Raw genomic sequence first — 21,764 nt, forward strand, 5'->3', positions numbered from 1 at the left:
CGGTACGCGGGCCTCTCACTGTTGTGGCCTCTCCCGTTGCGGAGCACAGGCTCCGGACGCGCAGGCTCAGCGGCCATGGCTCACGGGCCCAGCCGCTCCGCGGCATGTGGGATCTTCCCGGACCGGTGCACGAACCCGTGTCCCCTGCATCGGCAGGCGGACTGTCAACCACTGCGCCATCAGGGAAGCCCTCAGCTCTGTATTTTTTATGTCAGTTTCTTCATTTAAAACCTTACATTTCAGTGAATATCAGATACATCTTTTGAAAAATGATGGGATTGGAAAAAATGTTAAATGATTTTCAAGATCGCTTCCAGTTCTATGATTCTGAGTTTCTATGGAGTAGAAGGAAATGTGAAAAGCTGAGACATCATGCATAAATAATGTTTCCATTAGATAAAATGTGTCCCAAATGGCTAATATGTGATCTTGTATATTTGGTCCACTACCTTCTCCTTGCTCCATCTTGCTGTATCACAGGAAACTATTAGGAAAGAAATAGATTTTTTTTTAGGATTGTTTTTTCTAATTACAAATTAGTGCCTGAATTAATCCAGAAAATTTAGAAAACAAAAAAAGTGTAAAGGCAACACACACACACACACACACATACACATGATCTCACCATTCAAAAAAAATCATCATTGTCCTATTACTCTTCTAAATATGTATAATTTTTCTCTTTAGAAAATTGCATAGCATAGTCTGCAGTCTGCTTTTTTTACTTCAGAGGTATATGTACTTCCTCACATCCAATTGAAATACCCACAATAATATGCCCACATCCCAATAAGTTAGCAGAAACTAAGCAAACATTGTTAAGTAGACTTTGGAACAGCTATAATTATGTTATGCCCCAGGTTATTCTCTTTCTCTGCTGCAGAATGGATTGGTTTCACTGCAACCTGTGTTTCCAAAAAGATGGGGCCCATTTCTTTGTCACCAGCTGTGGCCATATTTTCTGTAAAAAGTGTTTGACTCTGGGTGAGTGATTTAACTGTTTTCAGATTCAGGCAAAAATGTTTTTAACCTAGAAATAATGATTAACCATTTCTCTGTGTAACTTGGAATAAAAATCACTTAGTAGGCGGAAGGTGGTGTGGGTATAATAGGAAACTGTTGATTATGAAAATCGGAGGAATCCATTAAAAGGAATGATTTAGCAAATGGACTATCTATTACTTGAACATCAAAAGGTGCTTGTCAGTGTTCTGAAGCCTGTGGCAGGGAAAGCCACAAGGTTATCAGACTGATTAGAGGAAAGAGAAAAAATAAAAATAATGAATAGAAATTGGGAAAGTGGTTGATAACAAGAGCTATTTCTAATGGGAAGTAATATAATCTGTGAAATCAATTTAATTAGAAATGTTGACGATGGTGATAGTGCTGGGTGATACCTTTGTGGTTTAAAAAGTATTTTCATGTGTACCAGTTTTATGTATCCTCACCACAATCCCAGGAGGTAATTATTAGTAGACCCATTTTACAAATGAGGAGCTGGTTCAAATAGGTGATTTGACCAAGTTCTTGCAGCTGTTAAGTCTTAGAAGAGACAAATTTAAGGTGTGTCTTTTTTTTCTTAATGCTAAAATACTTACAAGGTATGTATTATATTCTGTAGGTATGTATTCTGGGTAGTAGGTCCAGAAGAGGGACTTAAGATGTTTTGATCAGGGAAAATTTCATAGAAGAGGTGTTGTTTCAATAGAGTTTTGAGTAATAAACTGGAGTCTGCCAAGTGAATTAGGCAGGGAAGGTCATTCTGGTTTAAGAGAACAGCATGTGTAAAGGAATACAACATCATTAAACTTAGTACAGGGAAGTACATGTGGTTGGGATTGGTAGAGCATAAAAGAATAAAGTAAGAAATGGTGAGAGATGAGGCTGGAGTGGTAGGTAGTGGCCATATGATGGAAGGCTCTATATACCAGGCTAAAGAACCTGAACTTTATCCTGCAGGTGATGGAGAGCTGTGGAAGTTTCTTTGTCTTGTCTTTTTCTTAAATAGAAGAATGATTTGCACTTGCTAGCTCACTCTGATAATAATATGGAAGGAAGACGGGGAAAAACTTCATCCCCAAGGAAAGAAGAGTCAGGTTAGGTAGCCTCTGGAGAAGCTTTTTCTCTATGTGAATCTCATGACCCTTTAAAGTTATCTGCTAATGTAACAAAGCTATTACTATGGTAACAGCAGCTCACTTTGGAGCAGTTTGTCTCAGTGAAGCATATGTCATGTGACGTTTTCTCCGGACATGGCATTTATCTTAATCAATAACCAGCACCAGTACTAAAATTTTAACTTCACAGGAAGATTAGTAATTTTAATTTCCACATCTTTCAGATTGGGTTAATTAGAGAATGAGAGTAGGAGAGCTTCAAAACAATATCCAGGAATATTAGCAAGGTGAGAACAAGGCAGGAATAATTGGAGAGTTTCTTATGGTGCCTAATGTGTGCCTACTGTCTGGTAGATAGAATAAAAAATAATAACTTAAAGTTGAGATCTTTGGTACTCTTCCCAGACTCTAGTAAATGTACACTCCTGTACTCCTGCTGGGAGGCTACTGTCCCTCACCTGCAGAAGAAAACTGAGAATTTATAAAAAGGGAGATGGGTAGAGGTACAGTGTGAAAGCCTTACTTCTCATCAACATACAAGTTTGGAAACACTGATTTCGAGAATGGAGCTCAAGTCGATGTCCTTTTATAGCACAATGACATTTTGAATTCAGTAAGAACCCTCTTTTCATTAGCTAGCCTACTTGACTGTTATCATGTACTTTAGGAAAATCTTACCTCATGCCCATGAGAACCAAACATTTTTTTCCCCTTTCCCCGCTAGATAAATGTGCTGTTTGTGGAACTGCCTGCAAGTATCTGGCTCTTTCTGATAATGTAAGTTTTTCCTCCCCGTCACAAACAATCTTATCCCATTCCTGGTGTGTAGGAACTATACAAAGAATACAGTGGCTAAGAACTGAAATTTTGGGGGAATTCCCTGGTGGTCCAGTGGTTAGGACTTGGGGCTTTCACCGTGGGGGCCTAGGTTCAATCTCTGGTCAGGGAACTAAGATCCTGCAAGCCACGTGGCATGGCCAAAAAAAAAAACTGAAAATTTTTTTTAAAAAAAGGAACAAACAAAACGTGTAGATAGCAATTGAAAAAAAAAGGAGGTAAACTAGAGATAAAAGAATTATTTGTGGATTTGTGACTGCTATCACAGAAGCATGAGGTAAGAAGGATTAGGATATGTAGTCTACATCTCCTAGCGCAATAGTGATCGCCCTTTTAGCACAGTGAAATAATACCTGGTTGCTTTAGAAAGGGTGCTATGTCTTTAACCATATTTGCCTGTATTTTATTTCATTCCATTGTGGATGTGTCTTACTCTCTTCATAGCTGAAACCTCAGGAGAAGATGTACTTCAAAAGCCCTGTGGAGACAGCTTTGCAGTATTTTAGTCACATCTCTCAGGTATGAGAAATAAAAGTGAAGAAAACCTGATTTTCCAGGCAAGTTATAAATGCATCTTATTTCTTTTCCAGAGGTTCTCTTTAAACTGCATTCATATATTTGTATACAATGGGGAGAAATTGGCTGCCCTGTTTGCTTTCTTCCCTGATGATACAAATCTCAACAGTTAACTTTTTACTCACCCAGAATCTGTGATAGGCTGTAAAAACTACTATGTAGCTGACATCTTGCCTTGTGGTTCCTAGTTCTATTTAGTAATTTTTGAGGATAAAAAAGGTTCTAGAGATCTTTGTCTTCTTTCTTCGCACATTTAATGAATCTTCTAAAAATTGCTTTGAATATACAGGCCTGACCCTGCAAACAATGGATTTAGTAGCCAAACTTTCAAGCTTTTGCTTATAGACCTAAGTTCAAAAACGGATTTCTTGTTCTCCACTCTTATTTTTCAATAACCTCTCTTAGCAACACATATATATTTAATTCTTCAGTTAGTATTTATAATAGGTTGCCTGAATTTTGGAAGATATTTTTCTTTTCCTGATGCATGATATGTTGTCATGCCATTGACTTGGTCAGGAGCAATAGAATTGTGGAAGGAAGTGAAGAGGAGACAGGACAACCATTTGAGAAAGTTCCCAAATTCTAAAAACTTTGGTTTTTCCTTTCCACTCTCCAGTTCTCCACCAAGATCATTTCATAGCCTCATGGGATTGCTATCTGGGCACATTTCTTGAGATTTTATCACTATTTTTCTTCTCTACTCTCCTCGTTCTTACGAGAATATTTTTTTATTAAACGTGAAGATGGTCCTTTGTCATGTTTGGCTGAAGACAGTAGGTTTAATTTTTCTTTGGTGTCTCCCCCTCAATCCTGACTCTGGAGATAGAGGAAGGGAAATTAAAGCTTTCACTGCATCCTGCTTTTAGCTGCTTGGGTGAACCGTCATATTTGAGATACTATTTAACATTATGGGGAGATAAAATCCAGCTGAGACTCAAGGAGAAATGTAAACAAGGTCACATGAACAAGAGAAAGAGCAGAGCTTTGGTTAATAACTAAACCAAGAGTTAGTTAATGATCAGGAGAGAAATTATATGTAGTCTGAATTCTACCCTGCCTAATCATGGGACCAAATACACATGGTCAAGTAATCAAGATAAAATACATGAAAAGGGTCAGTTAATCATCACTGTAGTGAAGTGCCCGTTTGGTGAAGTCAGCAATGTCTGAAAATGTGTTTTCCCAATCTGTGAAGTTGAATAACTGATCCAAGTAATGTCTAGATTGTCTCGTTCAGGCTTCTGCTCATATTTTTCTTCCTCAGTCAGACCTTTACTGACTCTCATATCTCAAATAGCAGCCCCAAGTCTACTTCTTACCCTGCTTTATTTTTCATCATAGGTCTTATCTCTAACATTATATAATTTATTTATTGTCTGAATCCTGCACTGCTTTCCCTTAGCATGATGTGTTCAAGGTTTATCCATGTTGTAGAATGTATTAGAACTTCATTAGTACTTTATTCCTTTTTATGACCAAATAATAATCCATTATATAGCTGGATATACGTTTCACGTATTCATTCATCCATTGAGGGACATTTAGGTTATTTCCACTTTTTGGCTATTATGAATAATGCTGCTATGAGTATTTGTATACAAGTTTTTGTGTGGACATATATTCATTTCTCTTGGATATATACATAGGAATTAGATCACTGGATCAAATGGTAACTCTATGTTTAACTTTTGGAACTGCCAGACTGTTTTCCCAAGTGCTTGCACATTTTACATTTTTACCAGCAGTGTATGAGGGTTTTGATTTCTCCATATCCTCACCAACACTTGTTTTATCTGTCTTTTTTTAATAATAATCATCCTAGTGGTGTGAAGTGCTATCTCGGTGTGGGTTTGATTTGCATTTCTCTGATGATTAATGTTGTTGAGCATCTTCTCATGTGCTTATTGGCTATTTGTTTGTCATCTTTGAAGTAATATCTATTCAAATGCTTTGCCCATTTTTAAGTCGGATTGTCTTTTTATTAGTTGTAAGAGTTCTTTATATATTCTAGGTACAAGTCCTTCACCACATATGTGATTTGCAAACATTTTCTCCCATTTTGTTGGGCCCATCCACTTTAAAATTAAGAAGAAGTAACATAAATGTCCATTAAGTAAATACAAATAGGAAGAACAGACAACATCAAGCATCAAATAGAGTAGGAAATAAAGAGAGAGAAGAGGTTGAGAGAAAGAGAGGGAAAGATATAGGTTCACAAAGAAAGACAAATTCAGAGCAAAAGGCACAAATGAAAATACAGAGGGACTTCCCTGGTGGGCCAGTGGTTAAGGCTCTGCGCTCCCAATACAGGGGGCATGGGTTTGATCCCTGCTTGGGGAACGAAGATCCCACATGCCATATGGCGCAGCCAAAAAAAAAGAAAAAGATAAACAAAAATACAGAGAAAGACTTTTTTAAAAAATGAATTTATTTATTTATTTTGGGCTGCATTGGGTCTTCGTTGCTGCACGCGGGCTTTCTCTAGTTGTGGTGAACAGGAGCTACTCTTGGTTGTGGTGTGCGGGCTTCTCATTGCAGTGGCTTCTCTTGTTGTGGAACACGAGCTCTAGGCATGCGGGCTTCAGTAGTTGTGGCTCTCGGGCTGTAGAGCTCAGGCTCAGTAGCTGTGGCGCACAGACTTAGTTGCTCCGCGGCATGGGGGATCTTCCCCAACCAGGGCTCGAACCTGTGTCCCCTGCATTGGCAGGCTGATTTTTAACCACTGCGTCACCAGGGAAGCCCAAGAAAGACTTTCATAAATTTAATGTTGGGACTGACAAACTTTTTCTTGAAAGGTTAGTAAATACTTTAGGTTTTGCAGGCTATGCAACCTCTGTTGCAGCTACTCAACTCTGCTGCTGTAGCACAGAACAACAGCCACAGGCAATCTGTAAACAAATGGGTATGACTGTATTCCAGTAAAACTTTATTTACAAATACAGGCAGCTGGCCCTGATCATTAGTTGGCTGACTGGGAAATCATATGTTTTGCTAACATACTTAAATAACTACCATATAAATCGTTTGAGTAAAATCAGGTCAAGACCTGATCTCATAAATAGATCAGATCAGTTTCCCATCCCTCACTTGAATTTAAAGACTGAACAGCTGAGATAATCAATGGTGCCTTTGAAGAAAGGTTTTATTTAGTTGAAGATTATTTTACCTGAAAAGAAAAAGTTTATCTGTCAGTTTTTAAGACTTCTGAAACAGTGTAGCTGAGTTCTTTATCACTACTGAGCAGGTCGAGGAACCTTAAGCCCCAGTGTGAGAGGCTTTGATCACAAACTGTGCAACCCAAAACTTAACTCCCTGGCTGTGCCACGTGGCTTGTAGGATCTTAGTTCCCCGACGAGGGATCGAACCTGTGCCCCCTGCAGTGGAAGCGTGGAGTCTTAACCACTGGACCACCAGGGAGGTCCCCTTGCTTTTGATAAGGAAGCATTTTTAGGATTCTTTTTTGCTCAAATCTCTTTGAGCACCAAAGTAGTTTTGGCACGTAGGTTAGTAGGTCTCTTGGCTATATATTGTATCTATCCATAGTATCTATTGCTCGCCAACCCTTTGCCATTTTAGATAACTCCCAGGATTGAGTGCCTTTTTTCTGCTTCTGCATTGTTCAAATTTTCTAAAATGAATATGTTTTACTTTTATTGAAAACAAGAATAAATTTAAAAAAATAGATTACAGTGAATTCTTATCTGTGTAGAATTAGTTTAGTTTGCTTTTGAGTAGAAAGGAAAGAGTGTAGAGACTATATAAATTCGGAAGTAGAATTCTTTAGTAAGGTGGCAAAAGCAACTTGCAAATTAAATGAGAACAAAAAGTTTATGACAAAAGTACCAGATCTAGGAAGGACCTAAGAAAAAAGGTTTACGGTGTGAGTAGGGAGGAAACAAACGAGACCTGAATACTGCTGTGTATTCAAAAGTAGAACCTGACAAAGCTAAAATACTTTCCACATATTAACTTTTGATCTGATTCAGTAATCCCATGATAGGCACATCAGTATATCAAATGGTAAATTAAAGCAAAAGATAAAATTATTTACCCATGGCCAGAAATAAAATTCAGGAATAGGTAAATCTCCTTCTGTGCCTCTTTGCCCTTTACTGTAGCAACATAAACAGCCTACAAGTGTCTATGTGTGAGTATCTTAGGGAAAGTAAATTGGTTACCAGTGCTCTGTAGAGCTAGGAATGTGGAAGCTGAGTCCAAGCTAATAGTAAACAAGTAAGGTCAGAACCAGTTCTAAGCTTGGAAACATTTTTTTGGTTGTCACTTCTTGCTCAAGATGAATGGTTATTTTTTTTTATTTTTTTATTTTTTTTTTGCGTTACGCGGGCCTCTCACTGTTGTGGCCTCTCCCGTTGCGGAGCACAGGCTCCGGACGCGCAGGCTCAGCGGCAATGGCTCACGGGCCCAGCCGCTCTGCGGCATGTGGGATCTTCCCGGACCGGGCCACGAACCCGTGTCCCCTGCATCGGCAGGCGGACTCTTAACCACTGCGCCACCAGGGAAGCCCGAATGGTTACATTTTTAAAGGGTCATTCTATGTCAGAATGTTCTCATTAAGATATTAGGAAGGCACTTTTCTGGAAATGAAAAGCTTTGGCTTTCCCTAGTTTTGGGGAATCATGAATTAGGTCAGATGCTCCAGAAGAAAATGATCAGTAATAGAGTATGAATTGATGGGTTTCCATTTGTTGCTACAAGTAAGGGGAAAGGAGTTATGGGGGTTGTATGTCAAAGGTCTGTTTTTCCCTAGTAGGTGTGGAGTTTCCAGAAGAAGCAAACAGATCTCCTCATCGCCTTTTATAAGCATAGAATTACCAAGTTAGAAGCAGCCACGCAGGAGGCACAGCAAACACTGACTAACCAGGACAAGTAAGTGACGAATGAAATCACCAGAGAGCCTTTTTCTTCTCATAGAAGCTGTAGCCCTTATTTCCTTATGGTTCCAAAGCCTAAAAATTGCTCCATGTGTGTTTATGTTTGTCTTGGTTAAGTCAGGTACAGAATTTTTGGTCTCTCAATCTCCATTTTATTTTTCTCTTTCTTCCCTCAAGGGACCTTCCCTACTTTATAGCTTTCCCCTTTTACTTCCATCTGTCGAAAACTACTTCAGAGAAATCGGACATGACTTTTTCACAGTAATAATGATGGAAGATTTAAAATGTTACCTCTAGGAGGGTGTGTTTTGGTTCTTTTTTTTTTTTTTTGGCTGCGTTGGGTCTTTGTTGCTGCACGCAGGCTTTCTCTAGTTGCAGCAAGCGGGGGCTACTCTTCATTGTGGTGTTGGGGCTTCTCATTGCGGTGGATTCTTTTGTTGCAGAGCATGGGCTCTAGGCGCGCAGGCTTCAGTAGTTGCAGCACGTGGGCCCTAGAGCACACGGGCTTCAGTAGCTGTGGCACATGGGCTCAGTAGTTGTGGCACACAGGCTCAGTAGTTGTGGCTCATGGGCTCTAGAGTGCAGGTTCAGTAGTTGTGGCGCATGGGCTTAGTTGCCCCACAGCATGTGGGATCTTCCCAGACCAGGGATTGAACCCATGTCCCCTGCATTGGCAGGCAGATTCTTAACCACTGCACCACCAGGGAAGTCCATGTTCTTTTGGAAATCTTAAGCTAAAAGATGGAATCCCTGATGGAAATTTTCAGACAGCAGCAGGCCAGGGGAAAATGTGTGGAGAGAAAATGCAGTTCTGTGTAAACTTCTGAAATCGTACCAAGTGACTGTTTATTTTGTCCACCTGATTCTTCTCACCACCAAAACCCTGCCATTGCCCCCCTGAATCACCAGATCTCTGACAGAAATACCTTGTATAGTGGCAAGTATCTCTCCGGAAGCATTAACTAGATGTCGATAATAAAAATCAGGTTTTTTATCCCACTGACCTGCTGGAGCTGATTGTTTCTTTTTCCATCTTTTGCCTAGAGAGCTGTCAGTCTTAAGGAAAGAGAATGGAGAACTGAAGAAATTGCTAGCCATCCTAAAGGTGAATGAAATAGATTTTCCATACTATTATTTTCTCTCTTACTTGGCCCATCTATCTAGCTGACTGAATAGAATTAGTGTTTCCTAACCTTTTTCACATCATGGCTGGTAATATTGATAACAGTTGTACAGCAAGCACACTGTAGTAAATGGACGAGGCCACAGAAGACCTTGGAGGGATGAAAGGACAAAATCTAGCACAGTGGTAACCTATTCTCGAATATCAGGGAGTCCATGCCATAACACATGGGAAGCTCTCTTATAGAAGAGATATCTGTGGTAACTTAAAATTTGTCTTCAAGAATCCCAAGGCACCTCAGGACCTTTCCTGTCCCTCAAACTCTATTTCCTGGACATTTGTCTCTTCCCAAGATTGTCCTTTGTGTTTATATAATGTTCCTTTTGATCTTACTCTTGTAACTCTTCTAGCACATTGTAATCCTGTCATTTTCCTTGCTCTCCCCATAGACTCTCTATATTTCCCCACATGTATCAGTCTACAGGATTCCCAATGTGTTTTTGTGAAGAGGAACTAAAATTTTCTCCCCCCAAAGCAAATAATTTTCTGAGGAAACACTCACTGTTGCTGTTTTTTCTTCTATTGGGCATCTTAGTAACCACAACTAGAGGACATTGCAGCTTAGCTATCTGACAAGTAAGATCCATTGATTGGGACCACTGAGCTACAGCTTCCTTCACTCCCATTTTTTTCACCTACAGGAATCTCCAAGTTGGTACCAAGGAAGCAGGTCAGTTTTATCAGGCCCCATACCATCCCTCTTTGAAAATTTCTATCCTTTCCTTTTTTTTTTTTTTTAATTGGAGTATAGTTGCTTTACAATGTTGTGTTAGTTTCTGCTGTACAGCAAAGTGAATTCTATCCTTTCTTGGCACTTGGCTGTAGCTCCTGTGTGGGCTCTGCGGTGGAGGGAATGGTTTATGAATTCATTTTTCACTTCTCCAAAAAAGAGCTCCTTACTGAAAAGTGCTGAACTAAAATCTTGGATGAATGCTCACCCTTGACCGTCACCTTATGAAATCCTATTCACCCCTCAAAATTGAACTCATGTGTCATTTCCTCTGTCAGCACTTTATTAGGCAGAGTTAGATGTTCTATTATTCATTTATTCAATAAATATTCATTAAGTACTTACTGTTTGTGAAGCACTGTGTTAGGTGTTGGGTGTACATCACCGATTATTCTAATTGTAAATGTCTGTACCCTACCAGTTATTATATATTTTTAATATCAGCTCTGCATTGGTGGATTAAAAAGACATGGCCCCTGACTCACAGAAGCTAAAGTATAGTGTTCTATCATACTTCCATACTTCTGACATACCCATTATAACACTTATGTTGCTCTTTTTCTTTTTGTCTCTCCCACTAGCCTGTGAGCCTCTCAAAAATAGGAACCATATTCTAGTTATCTTTGTAAGTTCAGGATCTAAGACTTATGAGCACTAAATAAATGTCTGTGGGTAGATGGAAGAGGGGATGGAGGGAGTGAGGGAATGGCAGATGTATGAATGGATGGACAGATGGATAGATATATGTAAAGTTGAGAGTACCTGGTAAGGCACTATGGGAAGGAAGAAAGAAGGACTTCAGAACTTCTATTATGGGCAATAGAGAAGTGGAGAAGATTTCGTTTAGGGAATTGGAGAGCCAAGGAGTCCCATATGGAAAGCTTGCCTCTGTATTTTGGGCTGATACCTGTAATACATGATTAGTAAGCAATTTGTGCTCAGAGAGAAGGCTGTTATTTCTGTAAATAATGACCTGATTGATCCTCTAAGGTGGCACTAAGTTCTGCTTAGAGAAAATAGAGCTGCCTTTCTTTTTTTTTTTTTTTTTTCCTTGCAGGTCAACCACACCTCGACCAGTGGGCATTACTTCTCCATCACAGTCAGGTAGAGACCATGTTTTGCCCAAATATCTGTGTGAGATGAGTAAATATCCTTATCCCATATGGAAGATGGTTTCCTCTCAGAAAGTATAATGTGATTTTCCGAATCTTATGTATGATATGCAAAGGCCATACTCCTGGACACTCACTTGCAACATGTAGGCTAGGCAAGGCAGGGCACACCATTGATGGCAACTTTTCATTCTGCATTTTATTCCCTTTCAGTTACTCCACGACCCAGTTCTCAGCATAGCAGCCAAGTGGTCAGGTGAGTAGAAAGCTACACAGCAGCATTAGAACTGTTGGCAAAAGATCAAGATGAAAGAAATGCCTAGATACGGCTGAGACAGGGACTGAGGAGACTTTATGTCTGTGTAAAAGTTTAATACCAGGTTTGTTTTTTCCTTTTTGTTTTGCCTTATACAGTCGGTCCTCCTCAGTGGAATCTATCCTTTATAGAGGGGCTGGCTTTAGTAACTTGGGACAGGTAAGAAATATTCACATTATCTTTTCAGATTGAGACTTCTAATGCTAAATGAAAGCCAAGATTAAAGCAAGAATATTAAACTTATATTGATTTTGGCATGAATTATCTGATGCCATGCCTGGACTCTCTTTCAGCAATTCAGACCTGATGTTAGAAGCTGACCTAATTCATGACTCGGAATGAATAGGGGTGAAAATAGTGGACTGCATTAACAGTGTCCATCATGTTCATTTTGGAAGGAATAAAGTGTGGATCCTTCCTGGAGTCACGTACCCACTCTGGGAGAAAAACATACACTTCAGTGTATAGCCATAGCATGAAATATGGAAGCCAGAGAATCGGGATATATATATATATATATATAAATAAATATATATATATATATATATATATATTTATTTATTTATTTATTTATTTTATTATTATTATTTTTTTGGCGGTACGCGGGCCTCTCACTGTTGTGGCCTCTCCTGTTGCGGAGCACAGGCTCCGGACGCACAGGCTCAGCGGTCATGGTTCACGGGGCTAGTCGCTCTGCGGCATGTGGGATCCTCCCGGACCGGGGCAGGAACCCGTGTCCCCTGCATCGGCAGGCGGACTCTCAACCACTGCGCCACCAGGGAAGCCCTGGGATATATTTATTAATGTTTATTATTTGTCCCTCAGGGAGCCAGAGCGCTGCAGGGAAGGAGCACTCCAAGAGACTCTTTTACTGGTGAGAGGGGCAGTGTAGGGGAAGGAGTCAGAAGCCAACACATTCTGAGCAGATACCAGCAGATTTCTGGTTTTCTGTGCATAATATAATGCCATTTTACTTTTTCTCCAGAAGGTGGTTCCAGGTATCCAGATACAACTTTTCAAGTAATGATATTTCTGTTCTCAAACTGATAAGGGGAAAATTGAAACTTGAGTATTAGAAAGTCATTGAAACCCTCTGGTCAGGAGACTGGAGAGTAACTTTTAAAATAATTGACCTGGATTTTAATTGCCACAAGATGGCAGTAGAAGTTAGATCTAAAAGAAAGATTAACTAGATGCCAATTATGTTAGCCTGAAGGGTGTCTGGCTTCTTCACTGTGTATCAAACACAAAAATATTCCAGTGAAGAAATATTTTGGTTCCACCTACGTAATTTCTTGTCTCTTTCCCCTTAGAACTATTACTATTATTACTGTTTTTCAAGGCATTAGTCAGTCCATAGAGTATACTTGGAGAGGATTTCCCTTTCTTTCCCAAGAGGCAGTTTTGAAATTCACAGATCTCTTCCTGGATAACCATTTTTGAAATTCACCAAATAGCCTCCCTCCAGTTCTTTCATCTTCACCCCTTTGAAAAACTAGGTGCTCTAGCCAATTTATTTCTGTCAGGTTAGTAGTAATACTCTCTTTTATTTCTGATTTTAGTTATTTGGGGCTTTCTTCTTTTTTCTTGGACAGCCTGGCTAAAGATTAGTCCAATTTTTTAACAGTTCTAAAAAGGAAGTTTATTTTTAAAAAATTTTTAAATTAAAGTATAGTTGATTTACAATATCATCTAAGTTTCAGGTGTACGGCACAGCAATTGAGATACATATATATATATATATATATATATATATATGTATGTACCATCTTCCAGAAAAAAAGCGAATGAACTTTTTGGCCAACCCAATACAGACATATACATACATATGTATGTATATTTATATAACTGAATCTATATATACATATATTTTTTCAGATTCTTTTCCCTTATAAGTTATTATATAATATTGAGTATAGTTTCCTGTGCTATACAGTAGGTCCTTGTTGGTTATCTGGTTTTTTTTTTAATTTATTTATTTTTGGCTGCGCTAGGTCTTCGTTGCTGCACGCGGGCTTTCTCTGGTTGTGGTGAGCAGGGGCTACTCTTCGTTGTGGTGCTCTCATTGCGGTAGCTTTTCTTGTTGTGGAGCATGGGTTCCAGGTGCGCAGGCTTCAGTAGTTGTGGCACGTGGGCTCAGTAGTTGTGGCTTGCGGGCTGTAGAGCGCAGGCTCAGTAGCTGTGGTGTGCGGGCTTAGTTGCTCTGCGGCATGTGGGATCTTCCCAGACCAGGGCTCGAACCCACGTCCACTGCACTGGCAGGCGGATTCTTAACCACTGCACCACCAGGGTTATCTATTTTATACATAGTAGTATGTATGTGTTAATCCCAGCCTCCAGATTTATCCTGCCCCTCACCCCACAGGATTAGTCAATTTTGTTTATCATTTCAAAGAACCAACTTTTAGTTTTCTTGATTTTTCTCTATTATTTTTCTATTCTCTATTTCATTTTTTTCTGCCCTAATCATTTTCTTTCCATCTGCTTTTGGGTTTAGTTCTCCTCGTTTCTTAAAGTGGACAGTAGCATTATTGACTTGAGATCTGCTTTTTTAATATAGACCTTTACAGTTATAAATTTCACTCTGAGCACTGCTTTCACTGCATCCTTTTAAGTTTTAGTATGTTGTGTTTTTGTTTTCATTCATCTCAAAGTATTTTCTAACTTCTGTGATTTTCTTTTCTTTGACCCATTAGTTACTTAGCAGTGTTGATTATCCACATAATTGTTAATTTCCCAAATTTCCTCCTGTTAATTGATTTTAATTTCATTTCATTGTTGTTGAACAACATACTTTGTATGGTTTAGATCCTTTTAAATTTATAGCCTAAAACATTGTCTATCCTGGGGAAAGTTCCCTGTACACTTGAAAAGAATGTGTATTCTGCTGTTGTTGGGTGGAGTGTTCTATAGATATCTGTTAGATTTAGTTGGTATATAGTGCCATTTAAATCTTCTGTTTTCTTGCTGATCTTCTGTCTTGCTGTTTTATCCATTATTGAAAGTGGGGTATTGAAAGCTCTATTATTGTTGAATTATCTATTTTTCTCTTCAATTCTGTCAGTTTTTGCTTCATGTATTTTAGGACTTTGTTTTTAAGTGCATATATAAGTGTTATATCTTCTTGATGGGTTGACCCTTTTATCATTTTGACCTTTGTCTCTAGTAACAATGTTGTCTTAAAGTGCATTTGTCTGATATTACCCATTCCAGCTCTCTTTTGTTTACTGTTTGCGTGGAATATCTTTTTCCATCCTTTTACTTTAAACCTATATGTGTCTTTGAATTTACAGTGAGTCTTTCATAGACGATGTATAGTTGGATCTTTTTTCACCATTTGGCCAGTTTCTGCCTTTTAATTGGAGAGTTTAATACATTTACATTTAACGTAATTATTAATAAGGAAAGACTGCTTCTGCCATTTTGCTATTTGTTTTCTATGTGTCTTTTTTTTTTTTTTTTTGCCACACCACACAGCATGTGGGATTTTAGTTCCCCGACCAGGGATTGAACCTGTGCCCCCTACAGTGGAAGCGTGGATTCTTAACCACTGGACCACCAGGGAAGTCCCTGTTTTCTATATGTCTTATGTATGTTTTGTTCCTCACTTCCTCCATTTTTGCTGTCTTTTGTGTTAAACAGCTATTTTCTAGTGTACCATTTTACTTCCTCTCTTGTTTCTTTCACTGTATTTTTTGTTATTTTCTTAGGGATCAACATCATAATTAACATCATAATTTATAACAATTTAGTTCAGATTATACCAAACTTAATTTCAACAGTGTACAAAAGCTTTTCTCCTATATAGTTCCATTCCCCTCTCCATTCTATTGTGCTGTTATTATATAGATTATATCTTTAAAAATTGTGTTCTCCTCAACATAAATTTATAATTATGTTTTATGCAGTTGTCTTTTAAATCAGATAGGAGGAAGTTACAAAAATACACTTATACTTTTATGTTTATCAATGTAGTTATCTTTACCAGTGATCTTTATTATTTCTTCATGTAGATTTGAGTTACTGTCCAGTGTCCTATCACTTAAGCTTGAAGGACTCTCTTTAGTATTTCTTGTAAAGCAGGTTTGGTAGTGATGAATTCTCTTAATTTTGACACTCATCTGGGAGTGTCTTAATTTCTCCTTCATTTTTGAAGGATAGTTTTGCTGGATTTAAAATTTTTGATTGACAGTCTTTCAGCATTTTGAATACGTTATCCTCCTATATTCTGGCCTCCATGGTTTCTGAGGAGAAATCAGTGCCAATTTTATTGAGAATCCCTTTCATGTGATGAATGGCTTCTCTCTTGCTGCTTTCAAGTTGCTTTTTTTGCCTTTAGCTTTCAACAGTTTATGATGAGTCTAGGTGCGGATCTCTTTGATTTATCCTCTTTGGGATTTGTTGAGCTTCTTGGATGTATAGATTAATGTTTTCATCTAATTTGGGAAGTTGTCAGCCATTATTTCTTCAGATAATTCTTTCTGCCCTTGGTCCTCTCTGTTCTCCTTCTGGAACTCCCATTTTGCACATGCTGGTGTGCTTGATGGTATTCCACCAAGGTCTTTGAGGCTTTGTTCATTTTTCTTCATTCCTTTTTCTTTCTCTTCTTCATACTGGATAATCTCAATTGATTTATCTTCAAGTTTGCTGATTCTTTTTTCTGACAGCTCATATCTCTAGTGAAGTTTACATTTTAGTTATTGTACTTTTCAATTCCAGAACTTATATTTGCTTCTTTTTAATATAATATTTCTTTATTAGTGTTCTCTATTTGATGAGACCATTCTCATACTGTTGTTTAGTGCTTTAGACATGGTTTCCTTTAGCTAACTGAACATGTTTAAAATAGCTGATTTAGGGACTTCCTTGGCAGTCCAGTGGTTAAGACTGTGCTTCCACTGCAGGGGATATGGGTTCGATCCCTGTTCGGGGAACTAGGATCCCGCATGCCTGTCAACGTGGCCAAAAAAAAAAAAAAAAGAACCGCTGGTTTAAAGTCTTTGTCTTTAAAATCCAATGTATCTGAGCTTCCTCAAGGACAGTTTCTATTGCTTGTGCTTTTTTCCTTTACATAGATCATACTTTCTTGTTTCTTTCATGCCTCATAATTTTTTGTTGAAAACTGGACAGCTAAATAATATAGCATGGCAACTCTAAGAATCAGATACTTCCTCCCTTCCCAAGGTTTGTTGTTGTTGCTGTTTGTCATTGTTTGTTTAGTGACTTTCTAAAACTGATTCTGTAAAATCTGTATTCTTTCTCGTGTGGCCACCGAAGTGTCTATTTGGTTAGCTTAGTGTTCAGCTAATGATTGGACAGAGCTTTCCTTAAACACCTAGTACCAATAAATCCCTCAGTGTTTGCTGAGGGACTGTGTGTTGGGGTGTACCTTCAACATGCAGCTGACGACTGTGCCTTAGCCTTCACTTTCTGCTTGTATGACCTCAAGGTAGTCCCAAGGTGAGAGCTTAGAGCCTTTTCAATCTTTACTGAGCATGCACACAGCCCTGTGCATGCACATGGCCTAGATTCCCAAGAACTTGTTGTTCCTTTTCAAAATCCCGGTGGACAGGTCATTCCACAGCTTTTCCTTTTATGCTTTTTGGTTAGCCTATTGTTTGCCCCAACTGATATTCACCTTCTCAGGCAGGCTAAACAAGTGCCTCTAATTATTTGCAACAAACACTCCTGGGGAAAAAGCTTTTCACACTTGGTGAACTCTTAAGCTCCAAGTCCTGGTAAGTTTGGCTCCAAGTCAGGTCAAATAAAGGCAGCCTTGCAAGTGAAGTCTTCCAGTGAACAACTAGGCAGGTCAAGTATGACAATTCTCTGGGAATGAGGTTTTGAAAGAGCTCCAACCCCATTTCATCCCCTATGATGACTGCCAAACTGTTGATTTTCAAGGCTACCATGGAGCTGGAGAGGGAGAAATGGGAATAGGGCAAGTTAAAATGTCACAAAGCTCACTGTTCTTACTCACATTCAGCTATTTTTCTGGAATAAACATTCCCCAGATTGCTAAAAGCCCTTTGTTAATTTCCAGAATTCTGAAGAAGTTGATTCTGACAATTTTTGCCAGTTTTCTCATTCCTTTTATGGAGAGAATCTGTGGAGGTCCTTACTCTACATTTTTACTGCTGTCACTCCCAGCCAATTTAAAGACCCTTTGTCTTTAGCCATTCTTTCTGATAATCTTCACCTTAGAGGGGAAACCAAGGCACAGATACATTAGAACGCATCAAGGCAGTGATGGATCCTTGCCCATAAACTCATGAAAGGGCGAGGAAAGCACCTTTATGATCCACTGCTAGGTGACTTGTGGGCTTTTTCACTTGCCATTAGCCCCCAAGTCTAATATATATACCAAAATCTTTGATCCCCTGTTCCTTTGCCCTGGCCCCCAGAATACCTGGATCTCTTCTTGGTTCATGAATTATCTCATAGGCTCATCTTTATGCTTTTCAGAAACCCCTTCACCAGCTTCCACTCACAGCCTATCTTATAGGTAAGTAATACTGCTTCCTTTCACTTGAGATCTGTTCCCACTGACATTCTGCCAGCAGCCCTGTGGTTACTTCTCCACTGGCCTATACCACTGAAGCTTATAATCTACCTTGTAAACAAAAGAGAAGGTTGAACAGTACTGTGTCTAATATACATCTGAATTACTTAATTGTATTCTGAGTTGCAAGCAGGGGATTCATTTCCTCTCTGGTTTAAATGTATAGGCTCTTCCTTTACACATGGTTTTTACTTTAACCTTTCCTTTTCTCTACTGATGCTTTTATTTCCCTTCCTTAGACCTTCATCTGCCTCCTCCAGACAGGGGATTTTTTCTTTCAGACCATCCCTAAGTGGTGGGGATTCAGGTCAAATAGGAGTCCTCACCCCCAATAATTCAGGTAAGTTAAATAACATTCCCAAAGGAGTGGAGCTTCAACCATTGACATATACACTAAAATGAAGATTTTCAAGGTGCAAAGAAGTTGAGATTTTTACACCCCAGCCCCTGAAAAAAGCACTGTCTCAAGTTTGACTCCTTAATATTCTTTAAGAGTTACCCCATTTCCTTCACAGTTAAGGCAGGCTTTGGATTGTGCCTAAATATCACTCATCCTGTCACCAGGAGTAGAGTTCTGCTCTTTAGCCAGAAGGTTGGCCTGTAGAATTAAACTGGCTTTTTGTTTGTTTCTTTTGAGATCCCTATGTTGCAGCACTGCTGGGAGCTTAGTGCTGAGTGAGAATGATAAAACCAGCATCCTTTATTCTCCTCATGTTTTCCCAAAAGGTACCTCTGCTACCAGTCCTTGTGATAAGGGGCTGTCATCTTTCATAGCTCACCAAAATCTTTATATTGTCTCTACATCTTTCTACTCATAGTTAAACTCAAATCTCAGACCTCTGTGTCACCACCCCATCCTCACAGTAAAAGAATGGACTTTATATTATAACCCACCTCTTGAATTGCTGAGCTAACAGTCTTTTCCCTTCTGAGTAGTGTACTGCAGATTAAGAACCACTTATTTATCCTGATGCATAAATAACAATACTGAGAAACTGCCCCAGGTAGTTATCTTTCACTATTTAATTCCATCCTCCAGGTCAGAGGGAGAGCAGAACCACACTAGAGGGTCTTCCTGGTTTCCAGCTACCAGCCCTACAGGTGAGCCCTGGCCAGTCTAACTGGTCTGCTCATGAAAAACTCACACAGTTAGGCCTGCACACTTAATGCCTCATTCTGGTCTCTTGTTAAGGTGATAGAATGTAACCAGTGGAGAATGACATGGTTTCAAGTGTGGTAACCACAGGTACACAGTTTTCCAGAGTGGTGTCACTCTGATAATATGACTGTCAGATTACCCTCCTGGTTTGGGGTTTAAAAATTAGGTCACAGGGCTTCCCTGGTGGCGCAGTGGTTGAGAGTCCGCCTACCGATGCAGGGGACACGGATTCGTGCCCCGGTCCGGGAGGATCCCACATGCCGCGGAGCAGCTGCGCCCGTGAACCATGGCCGCTGAGCCTGCGCGTCCGGAGCCTGTGCTCCGCAGTGGGAGAGGCCACAACGGTGAGAGGCCCGCGTACAGAAAAAAAAAAAAAAAATTCGGTCACATAGTAATGAAAGGTTTTAAACTGAGAGGTCTTGGCCAGGGTGAACTAAGGATGTGGACACAAATGACATTCCCAAGAGTTTCACAGAAAGGGGTTTTCAATGGAATATATATTTTGGATAGAGGTACTGCTTGAACTAGGAAAAACCATTTTCATTTCTCCAAAGAGCAACAGCAGAATAATGTTTTGTAAATTTATGAGACTATGATTCTGATCCAGAAAACAAGAGGAAAAGGGCATGGGAACGAGAAGAGAGGTTTGTAAGGAGCTCTATTAAATGAAAAGTCCAGTCTTGCCTTTTAAGTTCACTTTTACACCTTGGGTTTTGAGGATATTTAGGCCAAGCTCCTGGTGACCTACTAAGGTAGGTAAATATTTTGCTCTCATGTTCCAAAATTCCCTTTATTTTCATCAGCAAGGAATTAGGGTCTAAGCCTTAACAGACAACGCTGGGGAAATAACATCCCTCTAAGACCCTCGTAAATCGAGGGATTAATCTACAGGTGAAAAAAAGACTTAAGACACATAAACCATCTGCAAATAAATGGCCTCCAGTTGGATCTTGATTGGAACAAACTGTAAAAACCATTTATGAGACAGTTGAGGAAAACTGAATACTTAGTGGACATTTTATATTAAGGAATTGTTAATAGTGTTTTTTTTGTAGGCATGATGCTATTGTGGTTATGTTTTTAAAAATAGTCTTTATCTTTTAGAGATGCATACTAAAATACTTATGGATAGAAAATTAAATGATTGTCTGAATTTTGCTTTAGCTTAATCTAGTGGAAAGGGGCAGTGTGAGAAAGTAGAAATGAAAGAAAATTGGCCATGAGTTAATTGTTGAAGTTGGGTGATGAGTACATATGAGTACATTATACTACTGTTTTTGTATTTTTTGAAAATTTCCATAATAAAGTTAGAAAAAGAGTTATTGAAGAAAGTACCACTTCCCCAGAGGCCTAAGAACTCTGCCTCCCTGGTAATCATCTCTGGGTATGGTAGTCATGTTCCAGGCTTCCCAAAACTGTTTGATTTTCAAATATTCGGCTTTATCACCATAAACCACGGAAATGCTCCAGTTTCATAAGTAGCAACAAAGCCTTTGTCACATTAGATGTATCAAATCTTAGTTTGGAAAAGTTAGTTTTCATGAAAGGGAGAAAACTATGGGGAAGCAACAGCAGCGGTTTACTGTCACGATAAACTTCATACAATGACTTGAGAGGGCCTTACTTGCCCTTTTTGTTACAAACACTCGCCCTTTTTGTTACAAACACCCTTAACTGCCTTCCTGTCCTGTGCTGCAGAATCTCTACCAACAGAGGCAGATGGGATTAGCCAGGGGGAGAGAAGCATGGAACACTCCCAGATAGACCATTTTCAAGATCTGATCTATACATACTGCTGAAGGACGGACGGTAGCATCCCATACTCATTTAGGTGTGATGGCCTTGGAAAATGTACCCCTACCTTGTTTCCTGGTTTCACTCTGTACCTTCTCTCTCTCAATCTTAACCCTATACACCCTGTATTACTTCCTATGAAAATGATCAGGTCAGAGCTTCAGGAAGATGTTTATATCTCTCCCACAAGATACAGATAGCTCCCTTATTTCCTGCAACTTGAAACAAGGTTATAAAAACAATTCTTGGCATCATTGGGGGTGGGTGGGTGGGGTGATATACTTATTAACCATGTTTTATTTCTGGATTTCACTTTTTAGCTTTGGATATATTCTCCCACTGCCGATGTTAACAAGCCACAACACTGTTCCTTGCCCTAATTTATTATACTTTTTCTATTTGCCTATTGTTTCCTCTGTGCCTAGTTACTATTAAATATGTTGATTTTCCTTTCTGTTTGGTAACGGTTGGAGACACAGGCTT

At 39.2% G+C, this 21,764-nt stretch overlaps 1 protein-coding gene across 1 annotated transcript in view; it reads left to right on the top strand.

Moving 5' to 3' along the window:
- The window catches only part of RNF212B (ring finger protein 212B), a 22,389-nt gene extending 1,059 nt beyond the window's left edge, over positions 1-21,330 (top strand). Inside the window, exons 2-15 of the mRNA XM_027110849.1 lie at positions 884-984; positions 2,842-2,894; positions 3,399-3,473; positions 8,305-8,420; positions 9,470-9,530; positions 10,250-10,278; positions 11,396-11,442; positions 11,664-11,706; positions 11,865-11,925; positions 12,592-12,640; positions 18,232-18,271; positions 18,568-18,668; positions 19,368-19,429; positions 21,186-21,330. Of these exons, the coding sequence (XP_026966650.1) occupies positions 885-984; positions 2,842-2,894; positions 3,399-3,473; positions 8,305-8,420; positions 9,470-9,530; positions 10,250-10,278; positions 11,396-11,442; positions 11,664-11,706; positions 11,865-11,925; positions 12,592-12,640; positions 18,232-18,271; positions 18,568-18,668; positions 19,368-19,429; positions 21,186-21,251 (903 nt within the window). The 5' untranslated portion in view covers position 884 and the 3' untranslated portion in view covers positions 21,252-21,330. The remainder of the gene's footprint in view (positions 1-883; positions 985-2,841; positions 2,895-3,398; positions 3,474-8,304; positions 8,421-9,469; positions 9,531-10,249; positions 10,279-11,395; positions 11,443-11,663; positions 11,707-11,864; positions 11,926-12,591; positions 12,641-18,231; positions 18,272-18,567; positions 18,669-19,367; positions 19,430-21,185) is intronic.
- Positions 21,331-21,764: the final 434 nt, after the last annotated feature.

Source organism: Aethalodelphis obliquidens, unplaced genomic scaffold (assembly GCF_003676395.1).
Source record: "Aethalodelphis obliquidens isolate GAN/ISIS:26980383/991018 unplaced genomic scaffold, ASM367639v1 scaffold10, whole genome shotgun sequence".
Lineage (NCBI taxonomy): Eukaryota > Metazoa > Chordata > Mammalia > Artiodactyla > Delphinidae > Aethalodelphis > Aethalodelphis obliquidens.